The 25,622-nt window shown below is 41.9% G+C and overlaps 1 protein-coding gene across 1 annotated transcript in view; it reads left to right on the forward strand.

Annotated features, from left to right (window-relative positions):
• ATP10A (ATPase phospholipid transporting 10A (putative)) overlaps positions 1-25,622 on the forward strand; it is an 828,689-nt gene that overhangs the window by 546,793 nt on the left and 256,274 nt on the right. The window contains exons 6-7 of the mRNA XM_078658238.1: positions 21,715-21,845; positions 25,348-25,600. Coding sequence (XP_078514364.1) covers positions 21,715-21,845; positions 25,348-25,600 — 384 coding nt within the window. The remainder of the gene's footprint in view (positions 1-21,714; positions 21,846-25,347; positions 25,601-25,622) is intronic.

Consider the following 25,622-nt stretch of genomic DNA (forward strand, 5'->3'; position numbering starts at 1 on the left):
AGACCAAACGTGTTTTATTTGAAACTTCAGTGTCTGTGCTGTTCTTAACGGGCTAAGGGACTTCCAGAACCTTGCTGAGTAGAGAAGTACAGTACAGATGAAGAGGCTTTTCTGTACAGTGCAAACAGTCTGAGGATGCCATGCATGTCATTTTTTCAAAGATGCTGGGTGCATGTGCGGCCCCCAGCAACATAAGCTGAAGGATTTCCCATCTCAGTCCGTTAAAGACATACCAGTGTTTCATAGTGAAGTAATGTGGAGGATGGGTCCATTGCTGTGCTCTTAAAAGACTCTACAGCTCAGGTACACTTTGCATGGTATTCTGAATACCCCAGGGTGCATGGTTCCCCAATAGTTCCCTTTAATAGTGCTCAAAGTACTATGCACACTCAGTATGAATAGACTTCTTCAGCTAATCCAAGGCAAGCAAGCCCACCCAGTGGATTCCCCAATGGATTGCCCAGAAGCTTATGCATTTAGTCATTCACAGAGGAAGGGAAGCTTTTTAGGAAGGATGCAGACATGTGGACAGTCGCGGCGCGTCCGTATGGGCTGATGGGCTATGCCCCCTCAACTTTTTCTTGGCAGGACGAGTGTCTGTCAGGCTGAACAGAGGTCAGCCTGGCGAACACTCTTCTTGTTTGGGTCTGGCTGCCAGGAGCTAGACATACACTATATGTGCATGCTCTTGGTTGTCTGAGCTGAATTTTGGGTATTCCTACACTTTGCCAGGCTGAGGGATTCACAGCTCTGTGGGCTTGACATCTTTAGCCTGGCAAAAGTGTCTCAAGGGCCTCCCCCTTGTGACGAGGGGGACCGCCACTGATTGTCTCGGATCTGGGCGCTTCAGTTTTAAACCCCGAAGAACCCAGCGCCGAATTTCAATCAATGGCACCTCATCAAAATATGGGGTGGGGTGGAGTGTGGGATCAGCCGTCTTACTGACCCCATCCCATTCTGTGATGAGAGGAGGCAGCAGTCCAAACCCTCTTGGGACCTCCAAGGCTTCCCTCTTTACAGTGAAGGTAAGTTTAATGTGTTGTTTTATGTTTGGTGCATGTGTGTATGTATGAATGTATATTTGCGTGAGTGTTGTAAATGGGTGTGTGTGTGCGCATGTGTGAATGCATGGGTGTGAGTGAGTGTGTATGTGTGCGTGTTGCGCTCCTCCCCCTCCCTGGTGTAATTACCGGCTGCCACTGGATGTATATCTATTTTTCTGAGTGTGTAACACTTTATGAAATGTAAAGGAACAGCAGCACTGTCCTGAAGTAATGGGGAGCAGTGCAAAATGTCCACTACTGTGTGGAAGCAGCAATGAATGCATGGAAGAATCAATGTATGAACGGATTGGCAAGCAGATTAGTAGATGGATGGTAGTGTTGAGTGAATGGAGACACAAATGTATGTAGACATTAATACAGGGATGGGGAGATGAATGAATGGGTGGGTGGGTGCAGCCATGAATGCATGCATCAATGAATGGAGATTGAACACATGGCTGCTTGGCTTAATACATGAATCAATAGTTAAATGGATAAGGAGTGGGGCGATCAGTTAATTCAAGAATGGGTGACAATGAATAAAGGAATTTATGTACGTGGAGCAAATCATTTCGATGCTCTGATTAAAAGTGGGTGCCCTGGTTTTCATTTTAGATTCTGCATCACCCTCCTCTAAAACTGCCACCAACAATCCTTGTGATACATGCACAGCTTGGATTCTTGACTGAAATCCATATACGGCTGTGCAAGTCCTCCCTCTGCACACTTCACACAGCCTAGACAAGTGCACTCAGCCTGCACCATCAGCAGGCAAGTGTTATGCACATGCTGGGTGGATAACACTGAATTGTTAGCTTATCTTGCTGAGCAAAACGTAATCTTCCCTCCTCCTCTAAGTAGCTTTCTTCTCTCTTGCACCTGTTCAATACTGCAGGCTTGCAAATGAACATTCATTCTCATGGTGGGGCTCATGATTTAAATAAAAGCCTGCAGGGTTACTAAATCACAACAAACCTCAGAGTATCCCTGTGCCTTATGAGAGAAACTGGTTCATTCCACTACTAGACACCACTTCACTGAGACGTGGGAAAAAAGAATACTATTCCTTTTTTATATACAACCTTCACCCACTCTAGTAGTGGCATGCTTCATCATCGGGTTCACCCTGACTCCCAAAAGTCAGGGTAAGCTTGACCATGTTCCAGGGAGCTCTTTGTATATGAGTATGTTGGGGCAGTTACCTGTATAAAAAAATTCCTCATCCACTCCCAAAGTATCCCTTTATTAGTGGGGTGGATGGGAAATGATTAAAATAAACTATAACAAGGGCAACAAGGACACAATAGTCATATGCTCCTTATGGTGCCAACATTTGTCTGTCCTACCCTGGTGGCCTTACAAAGTCCTAGGCATTTGTCTGGGCAGATTTGCTTTACTAATACTCCCCCTTTGGCGTTTCTATACTCAGAGTTTTTTTTATTGTAGCATGCACTCTAAAATATAGGCATGAAAAGGCAGTGAATATTTGCCTAGTCAATTGGTACCTGTACATGAAGATATATAAAGAAAAACAAGAAGATATCAGTCCTAATATGGGTTCACATGTCGTGCACAAACACAGAATCTTGTGCCTATCAACTCTTATACTCAAGATCAATAGATCCTGCAACATAATTACTAGTGCTGGTATCACACAAACGTGGCATTTCTATTCCAGTAAACAACTCTGCAATCAATTGAAGATTAATTGAGCCGTTAGGTGTGGCTAGCATACATAGATTTTGACATGCGCAGGGATTGAGGACATACCTGGCAGTGGGTATTTCAAACCACTCGGGGGCAGAGGGAGGTTGGCCTTGCAGTCAAAGTCTAATAACCCCATCTGAAAATGGACCAAGGGGTAAAGAAAGTGCCAAAAATATCAGCACAGAGAAAATATACACGATGTAAGTTGATGTCGATATTATTAATGCGGAGAATGCGGCAGGCATTGGTCAAAGGAAACAAGGCTACTCGTGAAGCGCCGACCGGGTCATCCAAGTCCCAGGATTACTGATATCTTCAAGGGTCCCTTCCATCCATGTACATATTATGGTCCGCTCACTCTCTGCTTGTGGCACGAGTACCGCTCGAGGAAAGGTTTGTATGCGCTGAGGCCGACTCGGCTGGACCAGGTTAGCGGCGGTGATCAGTCAATGATGCACAGAGTGCATCCGTAATTGAGTGCCCGAAGGATGATGGGGCCTGTAGTTCGTATGGCCACAGAAGGGCATTCGAACCAAATGCCTATAGTCATGGTCTCAAATGCCAGAGAAGCTAAGAGCGCGTGTGTCATGGTGTGGCTAATGGATCATGGGAAATGAAGTTCACAATGTTCAATTTGCCCATATTGTGAAGGCACCAGTGGTGCTTGTGTCATGAGTCCCAAGGATCCAGGGACATGTGGTTTGATTCGATTTGATTTGATTTGGGGATTTGTATAGCGCCCGGCTACCCTACAGCTTCCCCGCTCTGACTATGAGAGCTGTGGTAGGAGATGGAACCCATTAGTGGTTTAGAGGAAATAGCCAGGTCTTCAGTTTTTTCTGAATGCCATTTCATTTTGCAGCCCTCTTAGGTCGAATGGTAAATCGTTCCACAGTTTTGGAATCAGGTGTGAGAAAGATCTGCCTCCCCATCTGGATTTTTAAATTCTGGTGGTGCGGAGGAGGTGTACATGAGATGACCTTAGTGGTCTGATGGGGACATGTGCCGAGATCAGATGTCTGAGTTTTTCTGGGCCTTTATTATTTACTGCCCTGTGAGCGATGCACAGGGATTTGCTACTGGTAACCAGTGTTATTGTTAACAAAGTAAACATTTCATGTGGTGTAACTAAACATCTAGTTAACTTAAATTCAACGAACTGTGATGGACCACAATCACGGTGTATCCTTGAATATGGATGGGTCAATCATACTAAATTATGAAGGAGCCAGGGCCGGACTGGCCATAGCGGGCACCGGGCAATCCCCCGGTGGGCCGCACAGGTGGGGGCCCTCTAACAAAAACGGCCGAAAACCGGCCGCGGCAAAGAGCTCGGCGGCACCTCCAACCCCCACCCCCTTGAGTTGGGGAGGAAGGGGGGGTTGGGTGTCGAGCAATTTGCCAGGGCCGGTTGTTGTTCCGAGTCCGGCCCTGGAAGGAGCAGAGCGCTCCCTAGGCTGTCAGTAGTGTTTATACACTGTGAGAAGGGAACATACCTCATCCCCTATTTTTAAGAAGAGAGTCAGACACTCTGCTATATGTGGCTCAGCGAAAGGACAGGGGACTACCCTTGCCTGCATGAATCTTTTACAGAGCAGCGAGGGAGGTAACAGTAACCTTGGGTTTCATTGCTCCTAATGAGCCTGTCTGTGTTCGTTACATGCCGGTGAGATGTGTCCCCCCTCCTCCCTTCAAGCATCTTCTGGTGAGCTGAACAGGGGATGCGTTAGCCTGCTATATTGGCCATGTGCCTCGATGCCCTGTCTTTGTTGTTCAACGGTGGTATCAGTTCCTTACACTTCTTGACTTGCACCTGTTGTTTTTCTTTAAACCTATAAAACAAGGATGGGGGTCTATGTGGGTGGGAGGGGGTATTTTAAGTAATTCTTCGCTGCTATTAAAGAAAAGCACGAGGCCCTGGCGAGTGACCTCCCTTTAGACAGGTGACAGTACCCAGGCTCGGGGCTCTGTCTGCACAAACAGCTGCCCTGGCAACGACAAGTGCCACTTCAGCAAAGTGCAGCCGCGCGTCGAGCTCCGTTCAAGTGATGTTTTACTGTAGCCTGCCCTGGCAGTGAGGCTTGGCTGGCATATCTTGTATGGCGAGTCCCCGACAAGGGGTGCGGCGCGCAGAGGCGTTCTACCTGGGTCTTTAACGCACATTCACAAGGGGCTCTTAAACTGCTTGGTTTGTGCTCGCGTGAGTTTGGGTGCACGCGCACTCACTTGCAGAGGACACTAGTATGTTCAACTCTGGACCATAGTATTTGTATTGGGTTTGAGTGTGCGGGAAGGGAACACGAAGGTGCTCGTGTGTTAAGGGCCTGAGGAAACACAGGTTCCAGCTCACCATTGCCGATTCTCATTTGTAAATTGCCCAGTACTCCCCCCCCCCCCCCCTCCCCCACCGTAAGTTCCAGTACCTGTGTTATTGGTGCTTCCGGGTTGAGAGAATACTAACGTCTTGTTCCCGCTTGAGTCATAATCGGCCCTTTTTGTAGGAACTATCACAAAAATAAACCGTATTATTGCAAAGTAAAGCAATGTTTATTTTTTGTTGTACTGAAGTAAATGAAGGCAAATAAGTCAAACTAAAATATACCAAAACTAAATACATTTCCTAAAATAAATAGAAATAAATAAATCTGCTAAAATAAATACAATGGCCAGTTAATATATGTAAAATGTAGGCATTGACCCAAGTTAATGCCCCGGCAGCTCCATTGTCTTCAGCCAAGATTCCCAATGTTAGACTAATGTTCTGATTTGTTACCTTTGCTGCAAATTGTAAAGCGCTCTGATATCCTTCGGGACCAAGTTCGCGCTATATGAAGCTTTATAAATAAAATAATTAAATCTAGCCACAGCTAGAGAGAGGCAGCTGGGACAAAACTATTTAATACAGAGTCGCTAGTTTACAATAGGTGGGGAGATAACATATAACACTCATCGATAGAATAACGTGAATATGGAGCCCTACTGTGTGTAATAGTCATTGTCGAGTGTGGGAAGCAGCCTCTCTGGGAACCTGTAATGTATACAAAATCTTGCAGTCAAACTTTCCTGTAGCGTTTTGAAAATGTGTTCATGTCAATTCTAGGTAGCGTAATAAATTTGATAGTTTTGATAATCACTATTGTAGTTTCTAGTATGTGCTTTTCTTCGGCTTTTTTCAACACACTAATTCTACTTTTGTTCATGGTCCCATGTTTTAGTATGCCTCACTTACAGCACTTACCGCTATATGTATCAAGCTATTTAGCATTCGCAAAGGCCGAAATTCTGCGAATTTCGGCCTTTGCGAATGCTAAATAGACAAATGGAATGTATCAAACAAGTTTGATGCAAAATAAGGATTAGCAAAATTTGCTAATCCTTATTTTGCGATTGCACTTAAGGAATTGCAAATTTTGCGATTCCTTAAATGCAATGTATCAAATAAATATTATGGAAAAAATGCCATTAAGGATTAGCAAATTACCACCAACTTCTAGTTGGTGGTAATTTGCGAATTCTTATCAAAAAGCTTTTTTGAAAAAAAACACAGGTGCCATATGACGCCCATACATGCCCTTAGGGCATGTATGTGCGCCATATGCCCCCAAATGTCTTTTTCAGGGGTGCAGCAGGGTGTTCTTGAGACACCCCTGCACCCTTGAAAAAATTCCTAGTTTGCGATTAGCTAATTGCTAATGCAAATTGCACTTTCATTCCTATGGGCCTCCTGGCCCATGGAAATGAATGGGTAATTTGCGATTAGCAAATTGCTAATCGCAAATTAGGAATGCTAAGGAATCGCTATTGAAAAGCGATTTTGTACATACATACCATTTTGCATTTCCTAAATAGCGATTCCTTAAAATTCGCTATTTAGGAAATGCAAAATGGTTTGTTGATACATATAGCGGATAATGGCTTGACTAATGTAGTTGTACGCCAAACTTCATCCACATTTGGGCTGCTAATTCCTCCATACAGGGACCTTAAGTCACAGGCTTAAGTACCAAGCAGCTTCAATTGTTAAATCTTGCAATATATGCAAATGATAGATCTGCCTTACATGTGATGTCACTTCCTGTCGTGATGTCACTTCCTGTCGTGATGTCACTTCCTGTCGTGATGTCACTTCCTGTGACCACGCCTACCTTGGAGAGTCCCCCCACTTCTTTTTTTAGGACTTGTGCCCTGTTTGTAGCACTGGCAGGAGCAATGGGTGCCGCATGCTGGAGTGCCCCCTTATGAATGGAGACAGCTGTGAGGGTTATGTTGTGTACAGATGGAAGGCGCTCTGCCTATAGTAAACGTTACAGTGTAGTCGGAGAATAATGTTTGTGGCGTGGTGCGTGAAGAGCGAACGGGATAACCCTAACCGTTCATAGAAAATCAAAGACCTTCAATAATGAGAAAAAAGCAAAGCTCTCGCAACCACAAGGCAGTAATTAGCATAAAAAACAGTAATGACAATAAAGTGGAGAACAACAGCAGATCTTATATTTTCAAAATTCCAAAGGACGTTTATTTGGATCCACATTCAGCCGACACGTGTTTCGTCGTGTTCAATAGTTGAGTCAACACGACTCTTCAGGGCTGGTAAAAGACCCAGGCATCTATAGGTTAATGCAAAACGTCGGTGTTGTAGAGCGATGAATCCTGTATATGAATTAAAAGGTGATCATAGTATGAGTAATCCAAAATACTAGGTTCCGGGTTGGGAATGCAACTAGTTTTCAACGTAGGCGCTCACTGAAGCGCATTGGAGAGCGAATGTAGAGACTAGACACGTGTAAGTGTCAGAAGTTACCGGGAGGGGATCCAATAGGAAGGACTGGAGTTATTTGTTTAATTTTCATTAAATATGCGGTGCGCTAAAATTTGGAATCCCTCCTCTGTGTGTTCCCGGTCGCCGTGTTCCATGGACCTTCAGTGAGCGCCTACGTTGAAAACTAGTTGCATTCCCAACCCGGAACCTAGTATTTTGCATTACTCATACTATGATCACCTTTTAATTCATATACGGGATTCATCGCTCTACAACACCGACGTTTTGCATTAACCTATAGATGCCTGGGTCTTTTACCAGCCCTGAAGAGTCGTGTTGACTCAACTATTGAACACGACGAAACACGTGTCGGCTGAATGTGGATCCAAATAAACGTCCTTTGGAATTTTGAAAATATAAGATCTGCTGTTGTTCTCCACTTTATTGTCATTACTGTTTTTTATGCTAATTACTGCCTTGTGGTTGCGAGAGCTTTGCTTTTTTGCCCCCTTATGAATGCCCTGGCGCATAATATTTTCCTAAAAATTGAGCACTGCCTTGGAGCCAGTCAAATGCTAAAAAAAATGTTCTTAAAGAGAGTGCGGTCTGACTGGGTGCCCTTCAAAACATTTATTTTTTGCATTATTAGTATTTTTAAATGCTGAAGCACAGCAGGACACCAATTACTGCCTGTTGCACTAGCTTCCATATCGTAGACAGGCAGGCAGTAATTAGAAGGCCCTGAGCTCCAACTCCTCACCCCTGTCACAGGAGCCTGCGGCCAACCTGAGAGGGTAGCAGCATGTGTCGTTTGTTGCACAATTACCCCCCGGCCATCCAATCCCCCTCTGGCTGCTGAGTGATGGCTACTGTGAGCAGGGACACTGCAGACCAGCTGACAGCCCCAGGTTCAGGGCTGTGACCTCAGCTGACTTACATAACCCCAGGAGCTGGTGAGAAAGTGGGGCCTGATGGTGGGACCACCATAGTGGACTGCCTGCCCCCCAGCAGCAAATTTGACACCTAGCAGCAAAAGATGCCCTACCTTCGGAGATTTCTTGAGGAATGCCTGGTTCCTATTAGGGCCTCTTCGGACCTGAGAGACGCCATGTTTGCTAGTACTTGTTTTCCTGGGAGAGGTGTGGCGCAGCCGCCAGAGCGGCTGACTTTGGAGCGTGGGGATTCGTGGGGAAATAAGGAAAAACTCCCCATTCATTCCTATGGGCCAAAAGGCCCATAGGAATGAATGAGGAGTATTCCTTATTTGCGATTAGCAGTTTGCTACTCGCAAATAAGATAGCGATTTGAAGGGTGCCAGGGGTGTCCAAAGGACACCCTGTAGCACCCCTTAAATGCACATTTGAACAGGTGTTGCGCACACACATGTCCAAAGGACATGTGTGTGTGTAACATGCAAAAGAAAAAAATGCACTTAAGTGCTTTTTACACTATTTTCGCAATTTACCACCAAGTCAGACTTGCTGGTAAATTGCGACCAAATATTGCAATTTCGCAATTTCTAATTGGTTGATGAATTGCATTTAAGGAATCTCTATTAGAGATTCCTTAAATCCAATTCCTCGCAAATATGCGAATTCTTAAATAGCGATTTTTGCATTTGGGTTGATGAAGCCCAAATGCAAAAATTGCACTCGCAAAAGGCAAGATTCTGAGAATCTTGCCCTTTGCGAGTGCAATTTAGCTTGATGAATCAGGCTGTAAGGTTTTTGCTTTTTTCGCAATTTAAGAAATCGCAATTTATTTGCGATTTCTTAAATTGCGATTGCATTTAAGAAATCGCAATTTTGCGATTTCTTAAATGCAATGCATGATTTTTTTTATTGCGAAATCGCAAATAGGTAGTGGTAAATTACCATGAAGTTAACCTTCATGGTAATTTGCGAAAACTTTCAGAAGTGCATTTTTGAAAGTTTCATTTTACACACACACGTGCCCTTGGGGCATGTGTGTGTGAAAAATGTACGATGTAAATTTGCGATTCCTTATTAGCGAAAAATAAGGAATCGCTAATAAGGAATAGCAAAATGGTATGCAAGAAGAAATCACTTTAAAAATAGCGATTTCTTAAAATTCCTTAATTGCGATTCGCAAATTGCGAGTCGCAAGTAAGGAATACCTCCCCATTCATTCCTATGGGCATAGAGGCCCATAGGAATGAATGGGAAGAATTTTCAATTTGCGAATCGCAATTAGCGAATCGCAAAATGAGAATGCGATTTCAAGGGTGCAGGGGTGTCCAAAGGACTCTCTGTTGCATCCCTGAAATTGATCTGTGCACATATGTTGCGCACACACATGCCCATAGGGCATGTGTGTGCGCAACATGAAACTTTGAAAAATGCACTTTAGTGCATTTTTCAAAGTTTTTGCAAATTACCATGAAGTTGTACTTCATGGTAATTTGCAAGCCCTATTAGCGAAATCGCTATTTTAAAAACTTTAATGCATTGCATTTAAGGAATCTCAATCTGAGATTCCTTAAATGTAAGTAATCGCAATTTAGCGAATTCTCAATTTGCGATTTTTGCATTTGGGATGATGAATCCCAAATGCAAAAATACCGGTCGCAAAGGGGCAGATTCTGAGAATCTGCCCCTTTGCGAGCGGTTTTTAACTTCATGCATCTGGGCCTTAGAGACCAAGATTTGATTCGTAAATATTGCTTGCTGTAGTCTACACCCAGAAGATGGCCTTCTATAACCTCACTCTAAGTGTTATTTCATATTGATTCATACCATATTTGACACAAGAGCTGGTGAGATACAATTGATTTACAGGGAGTTAGTTTGCCTCTACCATAGCTTGAGTCTGTGTGTGCATCTCATAATTATACTCCACATCTTCTGTGACTTGATCTTCTGCTACTTCCATTCCAGGCAGCCAGCCATAAGAGACTTGAACTCAAGAAAGCTGTACATCACAGCCCCTGAATCAGATGTGTAAGGATCTTAGATTGGTGTGTCAATATTGTACCAGTGACACTGCAGTCTAGGCCCCATGATGCTGTCATTGATGAGCCCTAACAATTCACACTGCAAGACCCCATCCTTACATTCATTCTCTGTTTCTGCCCAGCACCACTCCTTGAATGAAAGCTTAGAGCATGAGAGTTATATCTAATAATTATGGACTTTGCAGGCAAATATAAGTCTAGGTCTCTGTTCTTTTCACTACCAATTCATGTTCTCGTGCCAAATGACCTTCACCAGTACTCTGAAAGATTCATCTGTTGTGATGGCAACAGTTTATTATTGCCAATTCAAAATAGCATATGCTCATTATGGAGGTGTTTCAATCAGAGAATTATGAAGTACGGTCACAAAGGATATTGTCAGAGAAATTCATAGTCCTGCTATAGTATTCTCATTATCACAAAAGATTTGCAGTTTCAGAAACAGCAGTATTTATAGTCTCTCAAAGGGTACCTTGCAGGTTCTACTTCCTTATCTACTCGACCTTTGGTGCACATCCATTACAGGAATATTAGCATGGATGCGTTGCACTCAAGGTACGGCCACAGGTTCTCCTCCGCATATGGGTTTTCTCCAGCAACAAACAATGAGATCCCACAGTAGCCACCTCTTCTGGGAGTGGTACAGTCAAGAAGTGTTGTATGGATGATTGGGTGTTTATATATACTCGTACGATTGAAAAATTTCCACAAGATGACAAACTGCAAGAACTGGAACTCTACAGCAGGTGGACTTCTTGTGGGGGGAGCTTAAATGGACAATGGGTTTTCTTTTTTCGGACAATACACTCTTCACTAATGTGTATGGGAATATTGCAGTATCAGCGGAGGGTCCGGAGCAATAAAGTTAGCAGTGTTGGGCCCTTAACAAATGTGTGACTGGACGGCAATGCTCCTGCTCCCACCCTGGGTTAGGAGTTGCTAACTAGATAAATGGAAAACGCTCCTTTGTCAATTGGCCATACCAAAAGTAAGGTATTTGCATGGTGTATGGTTAACACTCTAGTTTTTGGCAGAATGCACTACTAACTCACAGGGATAGGAGCTAGAGTGATTTTATAGTCCTGACGAAGGCTGCAGACCCCGATCAAGGTTGGCCGAAACATGTTGTGACAGAAATTGGAGCGATGTTAGGATGATAATGCCCAGAGTTCATTCATTCATTATTTTTAGACTTGTCTGGAGAACCCAGAAATAAAGCAGCAGAATTGATGGGGTATCCCCAAAGCACTTTTAACTTCTAACTATTAAAAATCTAATCCCGTTTTAAAATGTAGAGCTTACAATTTTCTGAAGCTCCACCCCATTTGATGCTGACACAGGGAATGTAGTAGCATGCCTGATGATGAAGCATGCAATGAACAGTAGGTGTGGGAGAGTAGATTTGATATTTTCATAAATCTATATTTGTGAGATAATGTTGCATTGATAGCAGCTGGAGACTGAGCTATCGCTACAGTGATTACCATATGAAGTGTGCTATTTATGTTTCTCCTTAGTCTTGTTTTTGACCTCATTGGTTGTACGCAGTGTAACAAATGCCCTTCTCGGTTGGCCTGTGGACACCATATTTATGGTCATAACAACTGTTTGTATTGCCATTCACACTCTTGAGCATGACCCTGATGCCACAACAGCTGGCTCCCCGACACGCTCTGTGCTCCCAGCAGCTACTTACCTAACAAGGAGAAGCCATCCTGATCAAAATGTATATTTGTGCTGAGAAGGATTAGCCCTGATTCTTTCTATTGCCAATACTTCCCTAGGTTTTTAATACCCTGTCTCCAATGATGGGTCAGAACTTATCTTCTAGTGTTAGACAATAACATGTTTTGCTGGGAGCTATTGCTCATAGATGAACTTACAGCTGCTCTTATCCATTTCATACCCCTGATATGGTTTAAGCTCCAGAATCCCAAATGCAGAAGTTAGGAGCATGACCCTTACACATCAATTGATGTGCTTTCCTCTACAAACTGTCTCCGACATAGCCCCGAAGTACACAGGAACCTTTTCTTAGTTTGACATCAGAAATCAGCATGACATAACAATACCAACATTTTCCCATGCTGCAGTTCAAGTCTACTCTTTCTAGTAGTTTTCTAGTATTTTCATAGACGTTCACACATCTCTATTTGGGCTTACCTATCCAAAAGCTCCTCCTATCTCTACATGTATTTCCATCTTGGATCCTCGATCAGTGTTTTGAGGATTCTAAATATACTAGCCACCAAACATCTTTATCTCACAGTAGGTAGAGATGAAGGACACAAAAGCTTCCTTTTTCTGGTGACTGACATTCAGATTGAGGGATGCGTGATATACTTTATCTGCCACTACCTGAACCTCCCCTGTACTAAAAACGTTAAAAGATGTGTATATGCCTCAAAGGATTTACTTACCGGGGTCATTTGTTGGTTAAAGTGTATCAGAGGTAATGGTTAAGGAAACATACGAGATTTGGTTTGGACAGTTTAAGTACGTTATTCCCTAACTGTATTGTTGCACATCTACCACATGCATTCTCTATGAGAAATACCGTATAGCTTGTGCCAAGCTACCAAGTGTAAGCAAAGTGGGAGTTTAGTCACATAATGACTGTGATCTCTCTCTTCTGTAACCAGCCATCCAGTTCCTTATACTGATGTCTCTGTCTATGACAGAAATAGTTTCTTTTCCTTAACACATTTATTTTTCTCTGATAAGCCACGTTTCTAGCACCGTTTTACGCTACCATTTGCATGATTTATTATACACACACAGTTCACTTAGATCTTCGATAACACTCGCACTTTGCTATCCCTGTTGACTTACTACGTGTATATCACCTACTTGATGATTAACAACGCACGGTACGTTCCGGCACGCTGGCTATTCGCTTGTGTATTCTCCTCTATTTATTTAGAACCCGTTTCTTTCACCTTGACACTATGTAAGCTTCCCGTGACACTTGGGTGACCACAACCCACAAGCCTATTCCCCGCCCACTTCGAGCACTTCAACCAATATTCACTGCAGTTACAGCTCCTTTTAACTAATATGAGTTGCCCTCTGGCCCCAGAACAAAGTCCTTAGTATTTCTTAACATGTTTTTTCTAGAACATTCCCCCTGAAGAAGAGCCATCGGCTCAAAATGCATCGGAGAGAGATGTCTCACCGTACTGCCTTATCGACGAACATTTGAGTTATTTGGATGTCTACACTCATCTTGTATTACCATTGGATATTTTATCATATGACGAAATATGATTTGATCATCATTCAAATAAAGATGACACTGATCTAAGCAACTTTATTGCTTGAATTCCAAAAATGTAATTACTCATTTGGCGATCCATCGCCCCCAGGCGTGCTGTCGAATTTTTCCTTACTCAGAGTAAGGTCCCTCAAACATTTTCTATAGCACCTCTAGGACTAAGAGGTGATCATTCCCAGCACCCTAAGAACGCGAACATTAATTAACCGGATTAATTCAGAGTCCACTTTGGAGTGCAGCGGTCATCACTCTTTTTCTATGACAGAAATAGAGAACACATAATTTAAGTTGAGTGACACAAGTGGGGCATAATATTTCCTTCTCATTCTTTAATAAGTCATGATTCCGCCCCACATTCTGGTGAACATGCATTTTATACCAAGCTAATGAGGTTAAAATAGAGGATTGACTATCTTCGGAGTGCTGTCAATAGGTGTAAAATAAAATTCTTAAAGATTAAGCAAGACCAAGCAATCAAGCTTTGCAACAGAGTGTGCACCGAACTTAGCTGAGTCTACATCAGAAAGATGAAAAACTGGACATCGAAGAATTAGAGAGGTAGTTGAGACTTCCTAAAAAGAAGAGCAAAAGTAGACCAGTAGCTTGGTTTAGTTAATTAATGCTACTATTTATTCCTTATAGGGATAGAAGTAAGAAACCATCTATACATCAGTCCTCTTGGAAAGATAGGATGAAAAATCGAGGCAGAGAGCATGTTTGACCTTGATAAGGAGCTAACCCTGGAGAAAAGATCTAACCCCCAGATTCATCAAAGTCATGTTTTGCGAGTCCTTAATAGCGAATTTTAAGGATTTGCTATTAAAGACTCGCAAAACGGGATGCATGTAGAAATCTCAATATTTTTAGCGATTTCTACTGTATCCTTATTTGCGATTCGCTAATCGCAAATAAGGAATGGCTTTCCCATTCATTCCTATGGGCCTAAAGGCGCATGCTCCTCTGCCCTGTGAGCAGGAAAAATAATAATAACGTATTGTTGTTAATTTATTTTTCTGTCTTCGCTCGGCTGGTTAGGGGTGGGGCAGGCTGTCACAGAGGAGCTGGGGGGAGGAGTAGTGAGCACTCTCTTAAGTGTGCATGACGGTTTGACCAGCCATCTTGGACTGGCCAGTCATGCGTACTTTGCATGTTCCCCAACAGGCTGCATTGTAAAGACTGGGAAGAGAGCAGGCACAGCCACCCAGTCCCTCTCTGAGCACCAAACCAAGGTCCTCAGACCATTCACAATGCTGCTGTAATGCAGTGTTCTGTTGGCTAGGGGAGCATGGGAGCCTGTGGACTTCCTGCCACTGAAGTCCTTCAGTCGACTGAAGAGGATCGAGAAGAGACGGCGGCTGGCCTGCAGGTAAGTCATTTTTCACAGTTAAATATCAGTTACTGGGAGTCAATGATGAGATTTTATGTGAGTTTTAATTGTTTTAGTCAAATCTTTAAGTAAGTATTTCTTTATTTATGATCAATTAATTCTTCTGAAACAAAAATACAGAACATGAAGAATTAAACGCGTTCCATATGAAATAAATCCCTTTTCTAAATCTTAAAGATTAGACAAATATCTTGAACCCATAAAGAGGGTGAAAACTAGGGGGGAAAGTATGAAGCTTTAAGCAATTCAAATAGCACTTCTCATGAAGAGAAATTCAGGAAATTCAGTGGAGTCCCAGAAATATAGCACAGATTCTGCTCAAAGCACAAAGCTTCAGACCGTAGAGGGTCTGGGTCTTCAAAGGAAAAGAAGCTCAAAACTATAAGAGGGTACCGTGTCTCTAGTATAGGAACATGCACTAATATAACATTTTGATATCTATAACAAAAGCAAATGTTGCAGCAGATCATCTTTTCCACCAATAGGTGCACGATGTCATTGTGAGAACAGAAATCTTCCACAGTTTACGCTGTCTTGAATAAAAGACTTACAAATATTAAGTGTTATATGTAACATTACTGACAACACTGTCCCTGATGTGCAAAGCAAAACAGTTCATGGTTAGGTCTGTCATTCCACAAATAAAATCATCTCTTTCTCACATATTCTAACTTACAAATCTTATTCATGAAGAACTATTTAAGTAAATCAACAACATTATTTAATTCTCTTTTTTATTCAAAGAGAAATATGTTTATGAGAAAGTCGAAAATTATCTTTCTTTATTAAATCATGTTGGTTGAGCACATTTTATCATTGAACTCTTCACGTCATCAAATTACTAAGGATGTTGACCCACGGTCAGTAAGAATGAAAAAGAAAAGAAAACTGTGTTCATAAGCATTTCTAACTTAATATTGGCAGATAGAAGGCCTAGTGCTCAAATTTGCCTTTTAAAAATATGCCTTCTCATTTTAGGCCTAAACGTTATTTCTACAGGTTAATTGCATTTGTTTGTGTTTATAAAAAAGCTCTATCACAGACTACTGAGTTTATCCCGGGTAGAGTATGTGGGGGAGCACTTCCAATCAGTGCAGCTAGAGGTGTAGGATGTGTAATATCTCTTTCAAGGGCCAGATGTGCCATGTATGGTGGAGAATGGACCCCATGGGAAGTGTATTGTGCTTGCACACAAAGGTAGTATAGTTTAAAGTCAAGGGCTGACAGCTCTCCCTGCTCATACTGCAATGTTAAAGTCTCCCTCTTTATTCTAGGCTGCCTGCTGCCCCACGCCAAGGTAACCATTTGTGAGAGTAAGGTTTTGAAATATTTCATGTTGCGAGGGATAGGTATATTATCAAATAAATTTAAGAATTTGGGCAGAATGACCATCTTCATTAGTGCAATCCTACACATCAAAGATATAGGGAGGGAGGTCCTTCTTTCAATTTGTTATTCGAGATGAGCCATCATTACCCTGTAATTTTCTGCCACATTTACTTTATCATGACTTACACATATTCCTAGGTATTTAAGTTATGTCTGAGTCCATGGTAAAGGGAACCCAAGTTCACAAAAATGTATCCCCTATGGCACTAAGAATATGGTAGATGTATTCCAGTTGATGGAGATCCCCACTAGTGATTTATTAATGGTAAATGCATGTATTACTGGGCTTAGTTTATGCTGTTTTTTTTTTTAACAGAGGGTGATATGTTTAGCATATAAACCATTGATATGGTTGCTGGTTCTAAATTGCAGGGTTTTGTTAAGATGCTGTTGTCTATCAGCGCAGGCCTATGGCGTGAAAGCAAGAGCATAGTTTAGGGACGAAATTGGGTATCCCTGGCAAAACGCCCGTTATATGTCAAATGGTTCAGAAAATAGTCTGTTTAATCAGACCCTTCTGATCAGTTTGGTGTGAGAGGAATCCCCACTCAAGGGAGTCGCTGGCCTTGGTGGCATCTAGGTAGAGTGCAGCCGGGTCTGTCAGGGTTCAGTTGATCTATCAGGGCTTAGAGGGTGTGTAACATTGTGCCGTCAATCTACCTGGAACAAATCTGCATGGTTTGAAAGGCCCATGTTCGGGAGAAGGAGGATTAGTCTGTTAGCTACAACCTTAGCTAGTATGTTTACATCAATGTTGATTAAAGACAATGGTCCGTACAAGTTCCATTGCGTAGGGCTCTTATGTGGTTTTAGCAAAGTAACCAGCAATGTTTTGCTGAGTGAGGGGGCAGAGCACTAACAGTAAGTGTTATTGCGTACCATAAGCAGCCTGGGAGCTATGTCTTTAAAACAGGCTTTGTAGAATTCAGTAGGGATGCTGTTGATGTCGAATGCTTTACAAGTCGGCAAGCTAGAAATGACAATGGAGATTTCGTCTAAGGTGATCGGAGTAGCTAAGCATTGTTGCTGGGCTGATTTCCATCTTAAATGAACATTCTTCTGATGAAACATTTAACGGACTACAATGCCAGTGGAGCCCACCTATCCCTCGTTAATTAGAAGGAGAATTATAATTTTCTGCTGGATGTCTTGCATGAATATCTTCTCTTGGAGCGCTAGCAGTGATAAGTTCCACGTGAATAATCTGTTTTGAACTATGGGTCATTTTAGCTCAAATTTCACCAGTGAATGATCTGAGAGAGTGTGAGTTAGATGAGTAATAGACTTTACCCATGTGTAGGTGTCTCGGGTGCCCAGCCAGTAATCTTGCCATGCCAGGATCCAGGTCATGAACCAGCAGCCGAAAAACATGGGTGCCCTTCCTCAGTGAAGTAAGCTTTGTCCGCCATGTGTCCACTAATTGCTGTGTATGTACAATATGCCTTAATGGGTTTGTAACAGAATTATCTGTACAGTTTTCTGGGTTCATACTTTTATCAAATTCTAAATTAAAGCCTAGTCCATCATAGCACTGTTTCTGAAGTCAACCTTATGCATTTATGACATACGTCATAAGGGGAGGTTGTCTACACTTGGGCCATAAACATTTATGAATGTGATATGTTTGCCATGCACCTGTTCCGGTGGAAACTAGGCCCTTTTTCATATTTGATTTATTTTATGTAACTTAGCACTTCAACACTTACTTGATCCTTCAATGAATCTTGTTTTGTGCCAATGAGGGGTTGGATATTAGTTGTCCAATGTCCGGTTATCCAACAAGGATCAGGATTTGGATAGCCAATTGACAAGCTAATAATTGAGTTCATGTATATGGCTCTTCAAACCAGACTATACAAGTATAGGATTATCACTGCTAGTCTGAACCTTCTGAAGAAATTTAGTCAGACCAAAATCATGCAAACAAATAATTCTGCTAGGGGTATACAAAACAACAACATTAGTACCTGATGCTCAGAGATTTCTCTAAGCTGGTCTCTCCTTGGCATTAATTAGTAAATTCATAATGCACAATCAATTTCAAAAGGACAAGTCATGATAAACCATAGACTCATGCTTCTAGTTAAGTTTAGTTTGTCAAAGATTTCAAATAAAAGGCATTTCATTATTAGTAAGCATTTCTTGCCTAAAGAGTCCAGGATAGTCTAGTTAGTTTGGGCTTGCCATAAAGTGACAAAAGGATTAAGAGAGTTCAGCAAGGACATGAAACATGATAGCTCATAGGCAATGTCCCATCGAGAAGCAGTCCAAGTATGGTGCATATGGCGTTTGCGTCAATCCAAAGGGAGAGAGCAAGCAGAGTTTGCAAAGGAAAAGTAGTTCCCAACAGAAAGTTCCAGGAGAACCAAAAGCAGTCTCTCTTGAATCTGTCCAACTTGCACTTCATCCATCAGATCAACATATAATATAGTCTTCTAGTTCTGTGGTGACACCTCCTCCTTGGTCATCTCATCGTCTCAGACCACTCAGTCATTGGTCAGTTCATATAAGATGATTTTCATGTGGCATAAAGGTAGAAATATATTCTAGAAAAAGGTGGTGCTAATCACGTAATTTTTAGAGTCATTCTATACTTTGTAAACGTTCAAACAATGATCCTTTAGCAGCAGTCACAAGAGTTCAAGAGGACAGTTTCCCATAGCAAATGTTCCTAAAGCATCAATTTTGTTGCAAGCAGTCCTTCTGAGCCTGAGAACTCGTCTAAGAAGTAGCAGTTTCTCTTCACAGTGTAAGGCTGAGAAAACTTCTCACACGTATAAGACAATACAGATAGTAAAATGCAGGCCTAGCATAAAGTAAACTTAAGAATATATAGGCTATAAGTAGTGAAATGTATATTTCATAAAGGTAAATCAATATTAGAATAGACCATTTCAACTTATTAGAATTCAGAAATGTTAATAATCTATTTGCAAAGATTTCTTGTTACTGTCATTTTACTGCAATTTTAAAGTACCAATGTGGAAAATTATTCCAAATAATAAAATATTAATCTTGTTTCAAGTGTTTTATATTACCACATTAAGATTATTATCTGAAGGTTTCATGATATTTACATTCAATATGAGTGTGTAGCACCACTTTTTGTATTTCTCATTTGGGACACAAGTTCACATATGCAGAGGATGGAATTCAGAATGGAAACCCTCAATATCACATGCAAACTTTTCTAAATTACAATTGATTTAATTAATTATTCATACAATTTACTATTACCATAAGTATGTTAAGACTGTTATAACACATGAATACGATCACTTTACCTTTCATTTATAAGCTGAAGTAATTATGCTAAAGCTGATTAATATAATATAACCCTATATTATTCAAATGAATATGGTTTCATCTATCCTGCAATCATCTGCATGCTTTTATGATGCAGTAATTAAGTTCTGTCACTTTGATTTCTCATGTTTCTTTAACGTAAAGTTGGTGCACGTTTATGTGTTACTTAAAATATCTCAAATCAGTTTCTGTGTCACGTAAGGATTATCACAGCTTTTCAGCTGCATCACACCTATGCTTTTACTGCATTGTATGTGCCTTGCTGATCGTTGACTTCATGTAGTAGACTGGTTGAATTAATTGTCTAGCTGTTTTTCAATACCAGTGCCTCCACCTCTAGTATTTGTCAGCAGTGTAGTTATAATACTGTTGCTGTTTCAGAACCTAAACACCTACACCATTCCAATCAATTCTTTAGTCTTCAGCAGAGTAGGGAACTCTACCAGTCTCCCCATTGGTTGTCCCCTCTACTCGTTTTAAATTTACAAAAGAAAATAGGTACCTTTCCACTTGTACTATTTTTAGCGATCCAAGATACACTGCTACCTCCTCCTAGATACAGCAGACAAACCTCAACAAATCATCCCAGTACTGAAAGTGCTGAAATCAGTCTACAACTCTATCTGCTCCCGCATTGAAACCATCACTCTACACCACTACCCGTCCAGCTACTTGCAAATCACTTAGGCCCACATGCATCAACAATGCCATTTGCGATTCCTTATTAGCGAAAAATAAGGATTCGCTTTATAAGGTATAGCAAAAGGCTATGCATGAAGAAATCGCTAAAAAAAATCACGATTTCTAAATATTCCCTAATTGCAACTCGCAAATTGCGAGTCGCAATTAAGGAATACCTCCCCATTCATTCCTGTGGGCCTAGAGACCCATAGGAATGAATGGGAAGACATTCTCAATTTGCGATTCGAAATTCGCGAATCGCAAATTGAGAATGCAATTTCAAGGGTGCAGGGGTGTCCAAAGGACACCCTGTTGCACCCCTGAAATCGATCTGTGCACACATGTTGCGCACACACATGCCCTTAGGGCATGTGTGTGCGCAACATGAAACTTTGAAAAATGCACAAAAGTGCATTTTTTAAAGTTTTTGCAAATTACCATGAAGTTGAACTTTATGATAATTTGCGCCCTTTATTGGCGAAATAGCAGATTTTTTTACTTTCATGCATTGCATTTAAGGAATCGCAAAATGCGATTCCTTAAATGCAATTGCAATTTGAGAACTCACAATTAATTGCGACTTCTCAAATTGCGAGGGCCTTGACCCTTGATGCATCGCAAAAGCAAATTTTGCGATCGCAAACGGCCAATTTTTGCGAATCGCACCGTTTGCGTGTGCCCCTATGTGCCTGGGTCCACCTAAGCCCCCTTATTTACCAATTCCAGATTCAAATTCTTTGCATTCCTGGAATCGTTTCCCTGGAATGTACTTTCCCTGGGCCTTATATACGTGGTTTTGAAACAGCCCAAAAGAACCACCTTTTTACCTGGAAATCAGTGGTAGGTACAGAACCTTCAATGCTCGACGCCACACAGTGCTGCGAGCCCCTTCCGGAGAGAGATGTTGAAGCTGTTAAGTAGTGAAGGATCCCACACTTCTCTCTATATTTACTGAATGCCTGCTGTTATGGTTTATCTTGTCAGAGTGTGCATAATACCTGTGCTCAGCACCTCTGTTCGAGATTATTGTTACTTAAATACAAATAAAAGTGCCCACACCTCTAATTGTTGGCATCATCATCGGTCTATAAATGTTATTGCTAAACCTTCTTCACTATGTTGAGAATTTCAGCAGATAAGATATATAATTATCACAAGAGTCCTTTACGATAAATTATTTTACTTGTTTTGTAGGTCATGGACTTTGGACAGGTCATTATGGAGAGACGCGTCCAGTGTTTGACGTCCGTGGACCTGACGGCAACTATTTATCCCCAGGGCTGTCGGCAGTTTATTTATTTTTTACAATGATAATAGTATTTCAGGTACAGTATCTTCTTTGTACTTTCCATTAGGATTTAGACCGGGTGTGGTGTGGGTATTTATATAGCTCTTACTACCCCTGATGAGGCACTGAAATTGTATATTTACTGTGTATGAGGTTATGAATGGTTAGGAACTCAGTAACATGAGTCAAGGATATCATTGAGCGGAAGTGGTCATGTGAAATAATTAGTTGTTTTTTTTGTCGAGTGCCAGATGATTATTCTCTTCAGTGACTTTATTTGTGACTTCATCAAGAGGATCAAAAGGGGTATGTTCTTTCAGAAAAACACTGGTCTCTCCCAAAAGCTTGTTAACTTTTTGTGAAGGGAAAAACGGGAGGATTTAACAAAATTCATATTGGTCTAAGAGGTGCAAGGTATAAAGTCAGATATGAGAACTTGTGAATCTTAAGTGGGGAGTACAGTCTTGTCGGTAAAGCTTTAGATTCCATTAGAGGAGCAGTGTCAAAACTCTGAATAATACCCCCCACCTGCATAATGTGATGGAGTGTCCCTGAGTCTCACTTATTTCACAGATGATGAAATGACTTTGGGCTAAATAAGGGGCCCCCTGAAGGGTTGGGTGCCTCCCTGCAGCACTAGAGCTCCAGGGGCCTGCGCTAACACCCCTGCAGAGAGGAGAAGGATGCGCATGGCCACCACATCCAAGTAGATCAGTTAACAAACTGTGTGAGGAGGCTGTGAAAAAATACTGAGATCTTTGTGGTGCATAGAAAGAGGTCTGTGTAACCGTGGCGGCCGGCACCGATCCGAGGTGGCAGGGCAGGGTCGGGGGTGTAAAAAAATGTCAAATAAATAACTTGCCTTATCACCGCCGCGTCTCTCCTCCGAGTCAGGACTCGGCCGAACAGGAACCAGGAAGCACTCAGGCTCCCCTGACCAGTCCCAACGCTGTGTTGTGATTGGTCAGAAAGCTGTGGTTCGGTGCTCAGACGTGGACTGGGGCCTGGACATGTTCTCCACACAGGCTATAATTTAGCCTGTGAGGAGAATATGCAAAGTGTACTTGACTGTTTGGCCGGCCCCAGAAGGCCAGCCAAATAGTCATTGTGCACTTGGAGTGGGCAAACCACTCCTCCCCTTCCCTGCTCTGAGAGCAGCGCGGCCCCGCTTGCCCTGAGAGCAGAGCGGCCCCGCCCGCCCGCCCGCAAAGCAGCACAGAAACTTACAATTATAATAACTTTGAGTTATTATCATTTTATGTTTCCTTTATTTATACTGCTGAAAAGTAGTGGGGCGACGCTCCTCTGCCTTAGCGGAGGAGCCACCACTGCTGGGGAGCAAAAAATAGAAATGGTGTTTCATCTTTGTACCAATTATTGTTGAGCTTTCAGTTGGAACTTTACGTCCAATTTTAAATGACACCGTTCTAAAACGATGAAGACAGATAAGACGTACACTGTAGAGCAGAGAAATCGAGTCCTTCCCTCCAGCCAGAAGTCACGCATGAAGTTTTTTCTTCTCATTCGCACAAATCGCCATGACACCTAGCTCTACATGGGCAATTGAATCCATATTCTATTGGGACTGTGTTGCTTAGGCAAGAGAATAGTAAAGGGTCATTCTGTTCACAAAAAAACAACCACCAAGATGTTTTGCACACATTTTCCTCCCTGTGCTCGCAGCAAAAGCCGTAATTGGGCACGGAAGCGGATTCAATATCGTACAGAAACGGGTTATCAATGGCCACTTGCTACACCCCGCTGCTGCATTGACAATGATGCCATGTCACAAGATGGCCGGTGTGCTGCAGACAGAGTGATTACATTCCATGCTTTGGAGGCCTGGGTAGTGAGGAATAATGATATGAAAGCCGTAACAGAATTTATGGAAGGCTTTGGCCAGACCAAAGGTTGTGACAATAGTGTGAAACTTAATAAGGCTCCAGAGACTTCATACCCGAGTATCAGTTGATTCGTTTTACTCCTTCCTTTATTACTGCGTCAGCTGTAATGGAGATGCGTGGGCAATGCAGAAAGAAGTATTCGACGGGTTAAAGGAGGAAGGCGCAGCTCGAGCCACTTCAGGCAGGATTTTAAGGGAGTGGTGGCAATGTATAGGTAATTTAATAATTATAAAATCCTTGCAGCACCATAGGAGAACAGTGTGTTGATACTGTTTTGTTTTTCACCGTTTATGTTTCATTTGTCTTTGTCAGATTGTCAAGTTGTTGCATGACTTCAACCACTTGATGTTTTTACAGCTGTGGAGGAGTTAAATTTCCGCGAGAATGTGGTTATTTTTCTTCTTCACAATCTTAAATCACACTTAATCAGCCTTATTTGGTTAACACTTGGCCGATACCAAACTCAAAATTGCATAAGTATTTGTATTTTTTTTCTGCAGCAGTAGTATGTTGTTAAATGACAGAGTGCATCATGCCCGTTGCTTACTTAACTCTGATTGAGCACACATCATTCTTTGCCTTTATGGCGCATAAACACTACAATAAACATTAAAATCTATTTTTTAAACTGCGTTACTAGTGCAGCAGGGTTACACATGGAAAAGACCGCCATCCCGTGGTCAGAGAAAACTGTATGTGCACGGATTTTTTGTTCTACTCCTTTTTACTTTGCCAGCTTACTATGCATCATGGAAGCGGCTGATTTTGAGAAAAAAACATGAAGGCTTTAAAATACATATACAAAGATCACCCATTCAAGTCTAGGGAGAGAAACGTCCTCAAGAATTTTCAGTGACGCTGAATCAGAGTAGCAACAGCTCTATTACTGTTCGAAAGGCGCTAGCAGCGACACATTTGTCGAAGCGGGTACAGGATTGCAAAGCGTTAGCCACTGATCTACTGAACAGTTTGCCAGCAACCTACCCCCGCATTTCCAATGGAACAGTCCATCAGTTGACCATTGGGCATATTCCATTCTTGGTCTTAACAACTGCATCCGGTTTCCAACTGTATTAAATCCTACAGCCGGAAGCAACTCTCAATGCCATGCCCCGCGTGGGGGTGGGGTACCACAGCAGTCTACTTACCACAGCATGGGGCCTCTTCTAGTAAAATGTTACGACAATACTACTCTATCATTGGTACTTTTATAGGTTGTTGCTTAGGAAATGAGGAACTGCTTCTAAGATTTTGAAATTGGTTAGTGTGATGGCTATTGCAAAGAGTTTCCAGGCTAAAGGACAATTATGTCCTTTGAGCCTCATAAGAAAAAAGTTAAACAAGTTAATTTATTCTTCGTTGAATAGTTTTGTCATGTCATTGAACACTTCCAGAAGCTGAAAAGCAGGTGTGATTAACACAAACGATGCATGAAAACCAGAGTGCAATAAAACCCAATTAAAATAGATTTAACACATGAATAAATACAGTGTAGCTTAAGTTTGTTCTTACAAGGTATCAAAGTATCATTATCTGGGAAACGACTGATTTTCTGTACCTAAATCACTAAGCATTTGCAGAATTAATGAGATAATACCGATCCTTGTGTTGATTACTGTTTGTTTTGTGTTCTAGGTGCTCATTCCAGTGTCACTGTATGTGTCGATTGAAATTGTTAAAATTTGCCAAGTGTTCCTCATCCATCAAGATAAAGACTTGTATGAGGAAGAGACTGATTCCCAGCTGCAGTGCCGCGCCCTTAACATCACAGAGGACCTTGGACAGATACAATACATTTTCTCTGACAAAACAGGGACCCTCACTGAAAATAAGATGGTTTTCCGGAGGTGCACTGTATCAGGCGTGGAATACTCCCATGATGCTAATGGTAGGGTTCACAAAAAGGTTTC

This window comes from Lissotriton helveticus, chromosome 8 (assembly GCF_964261635.1).
Source record: "Lissotriton helveticus chromosome 8, aLisHel1.1, whole genome shotgun sequence".
In the NCBI taxonomy this organism is placed as follows: Eukaryota; Metazoa; Chordata; class Amphibia; order Caudata; family Salamandridae; genus Lissotriton; species Lissotriton helveticus.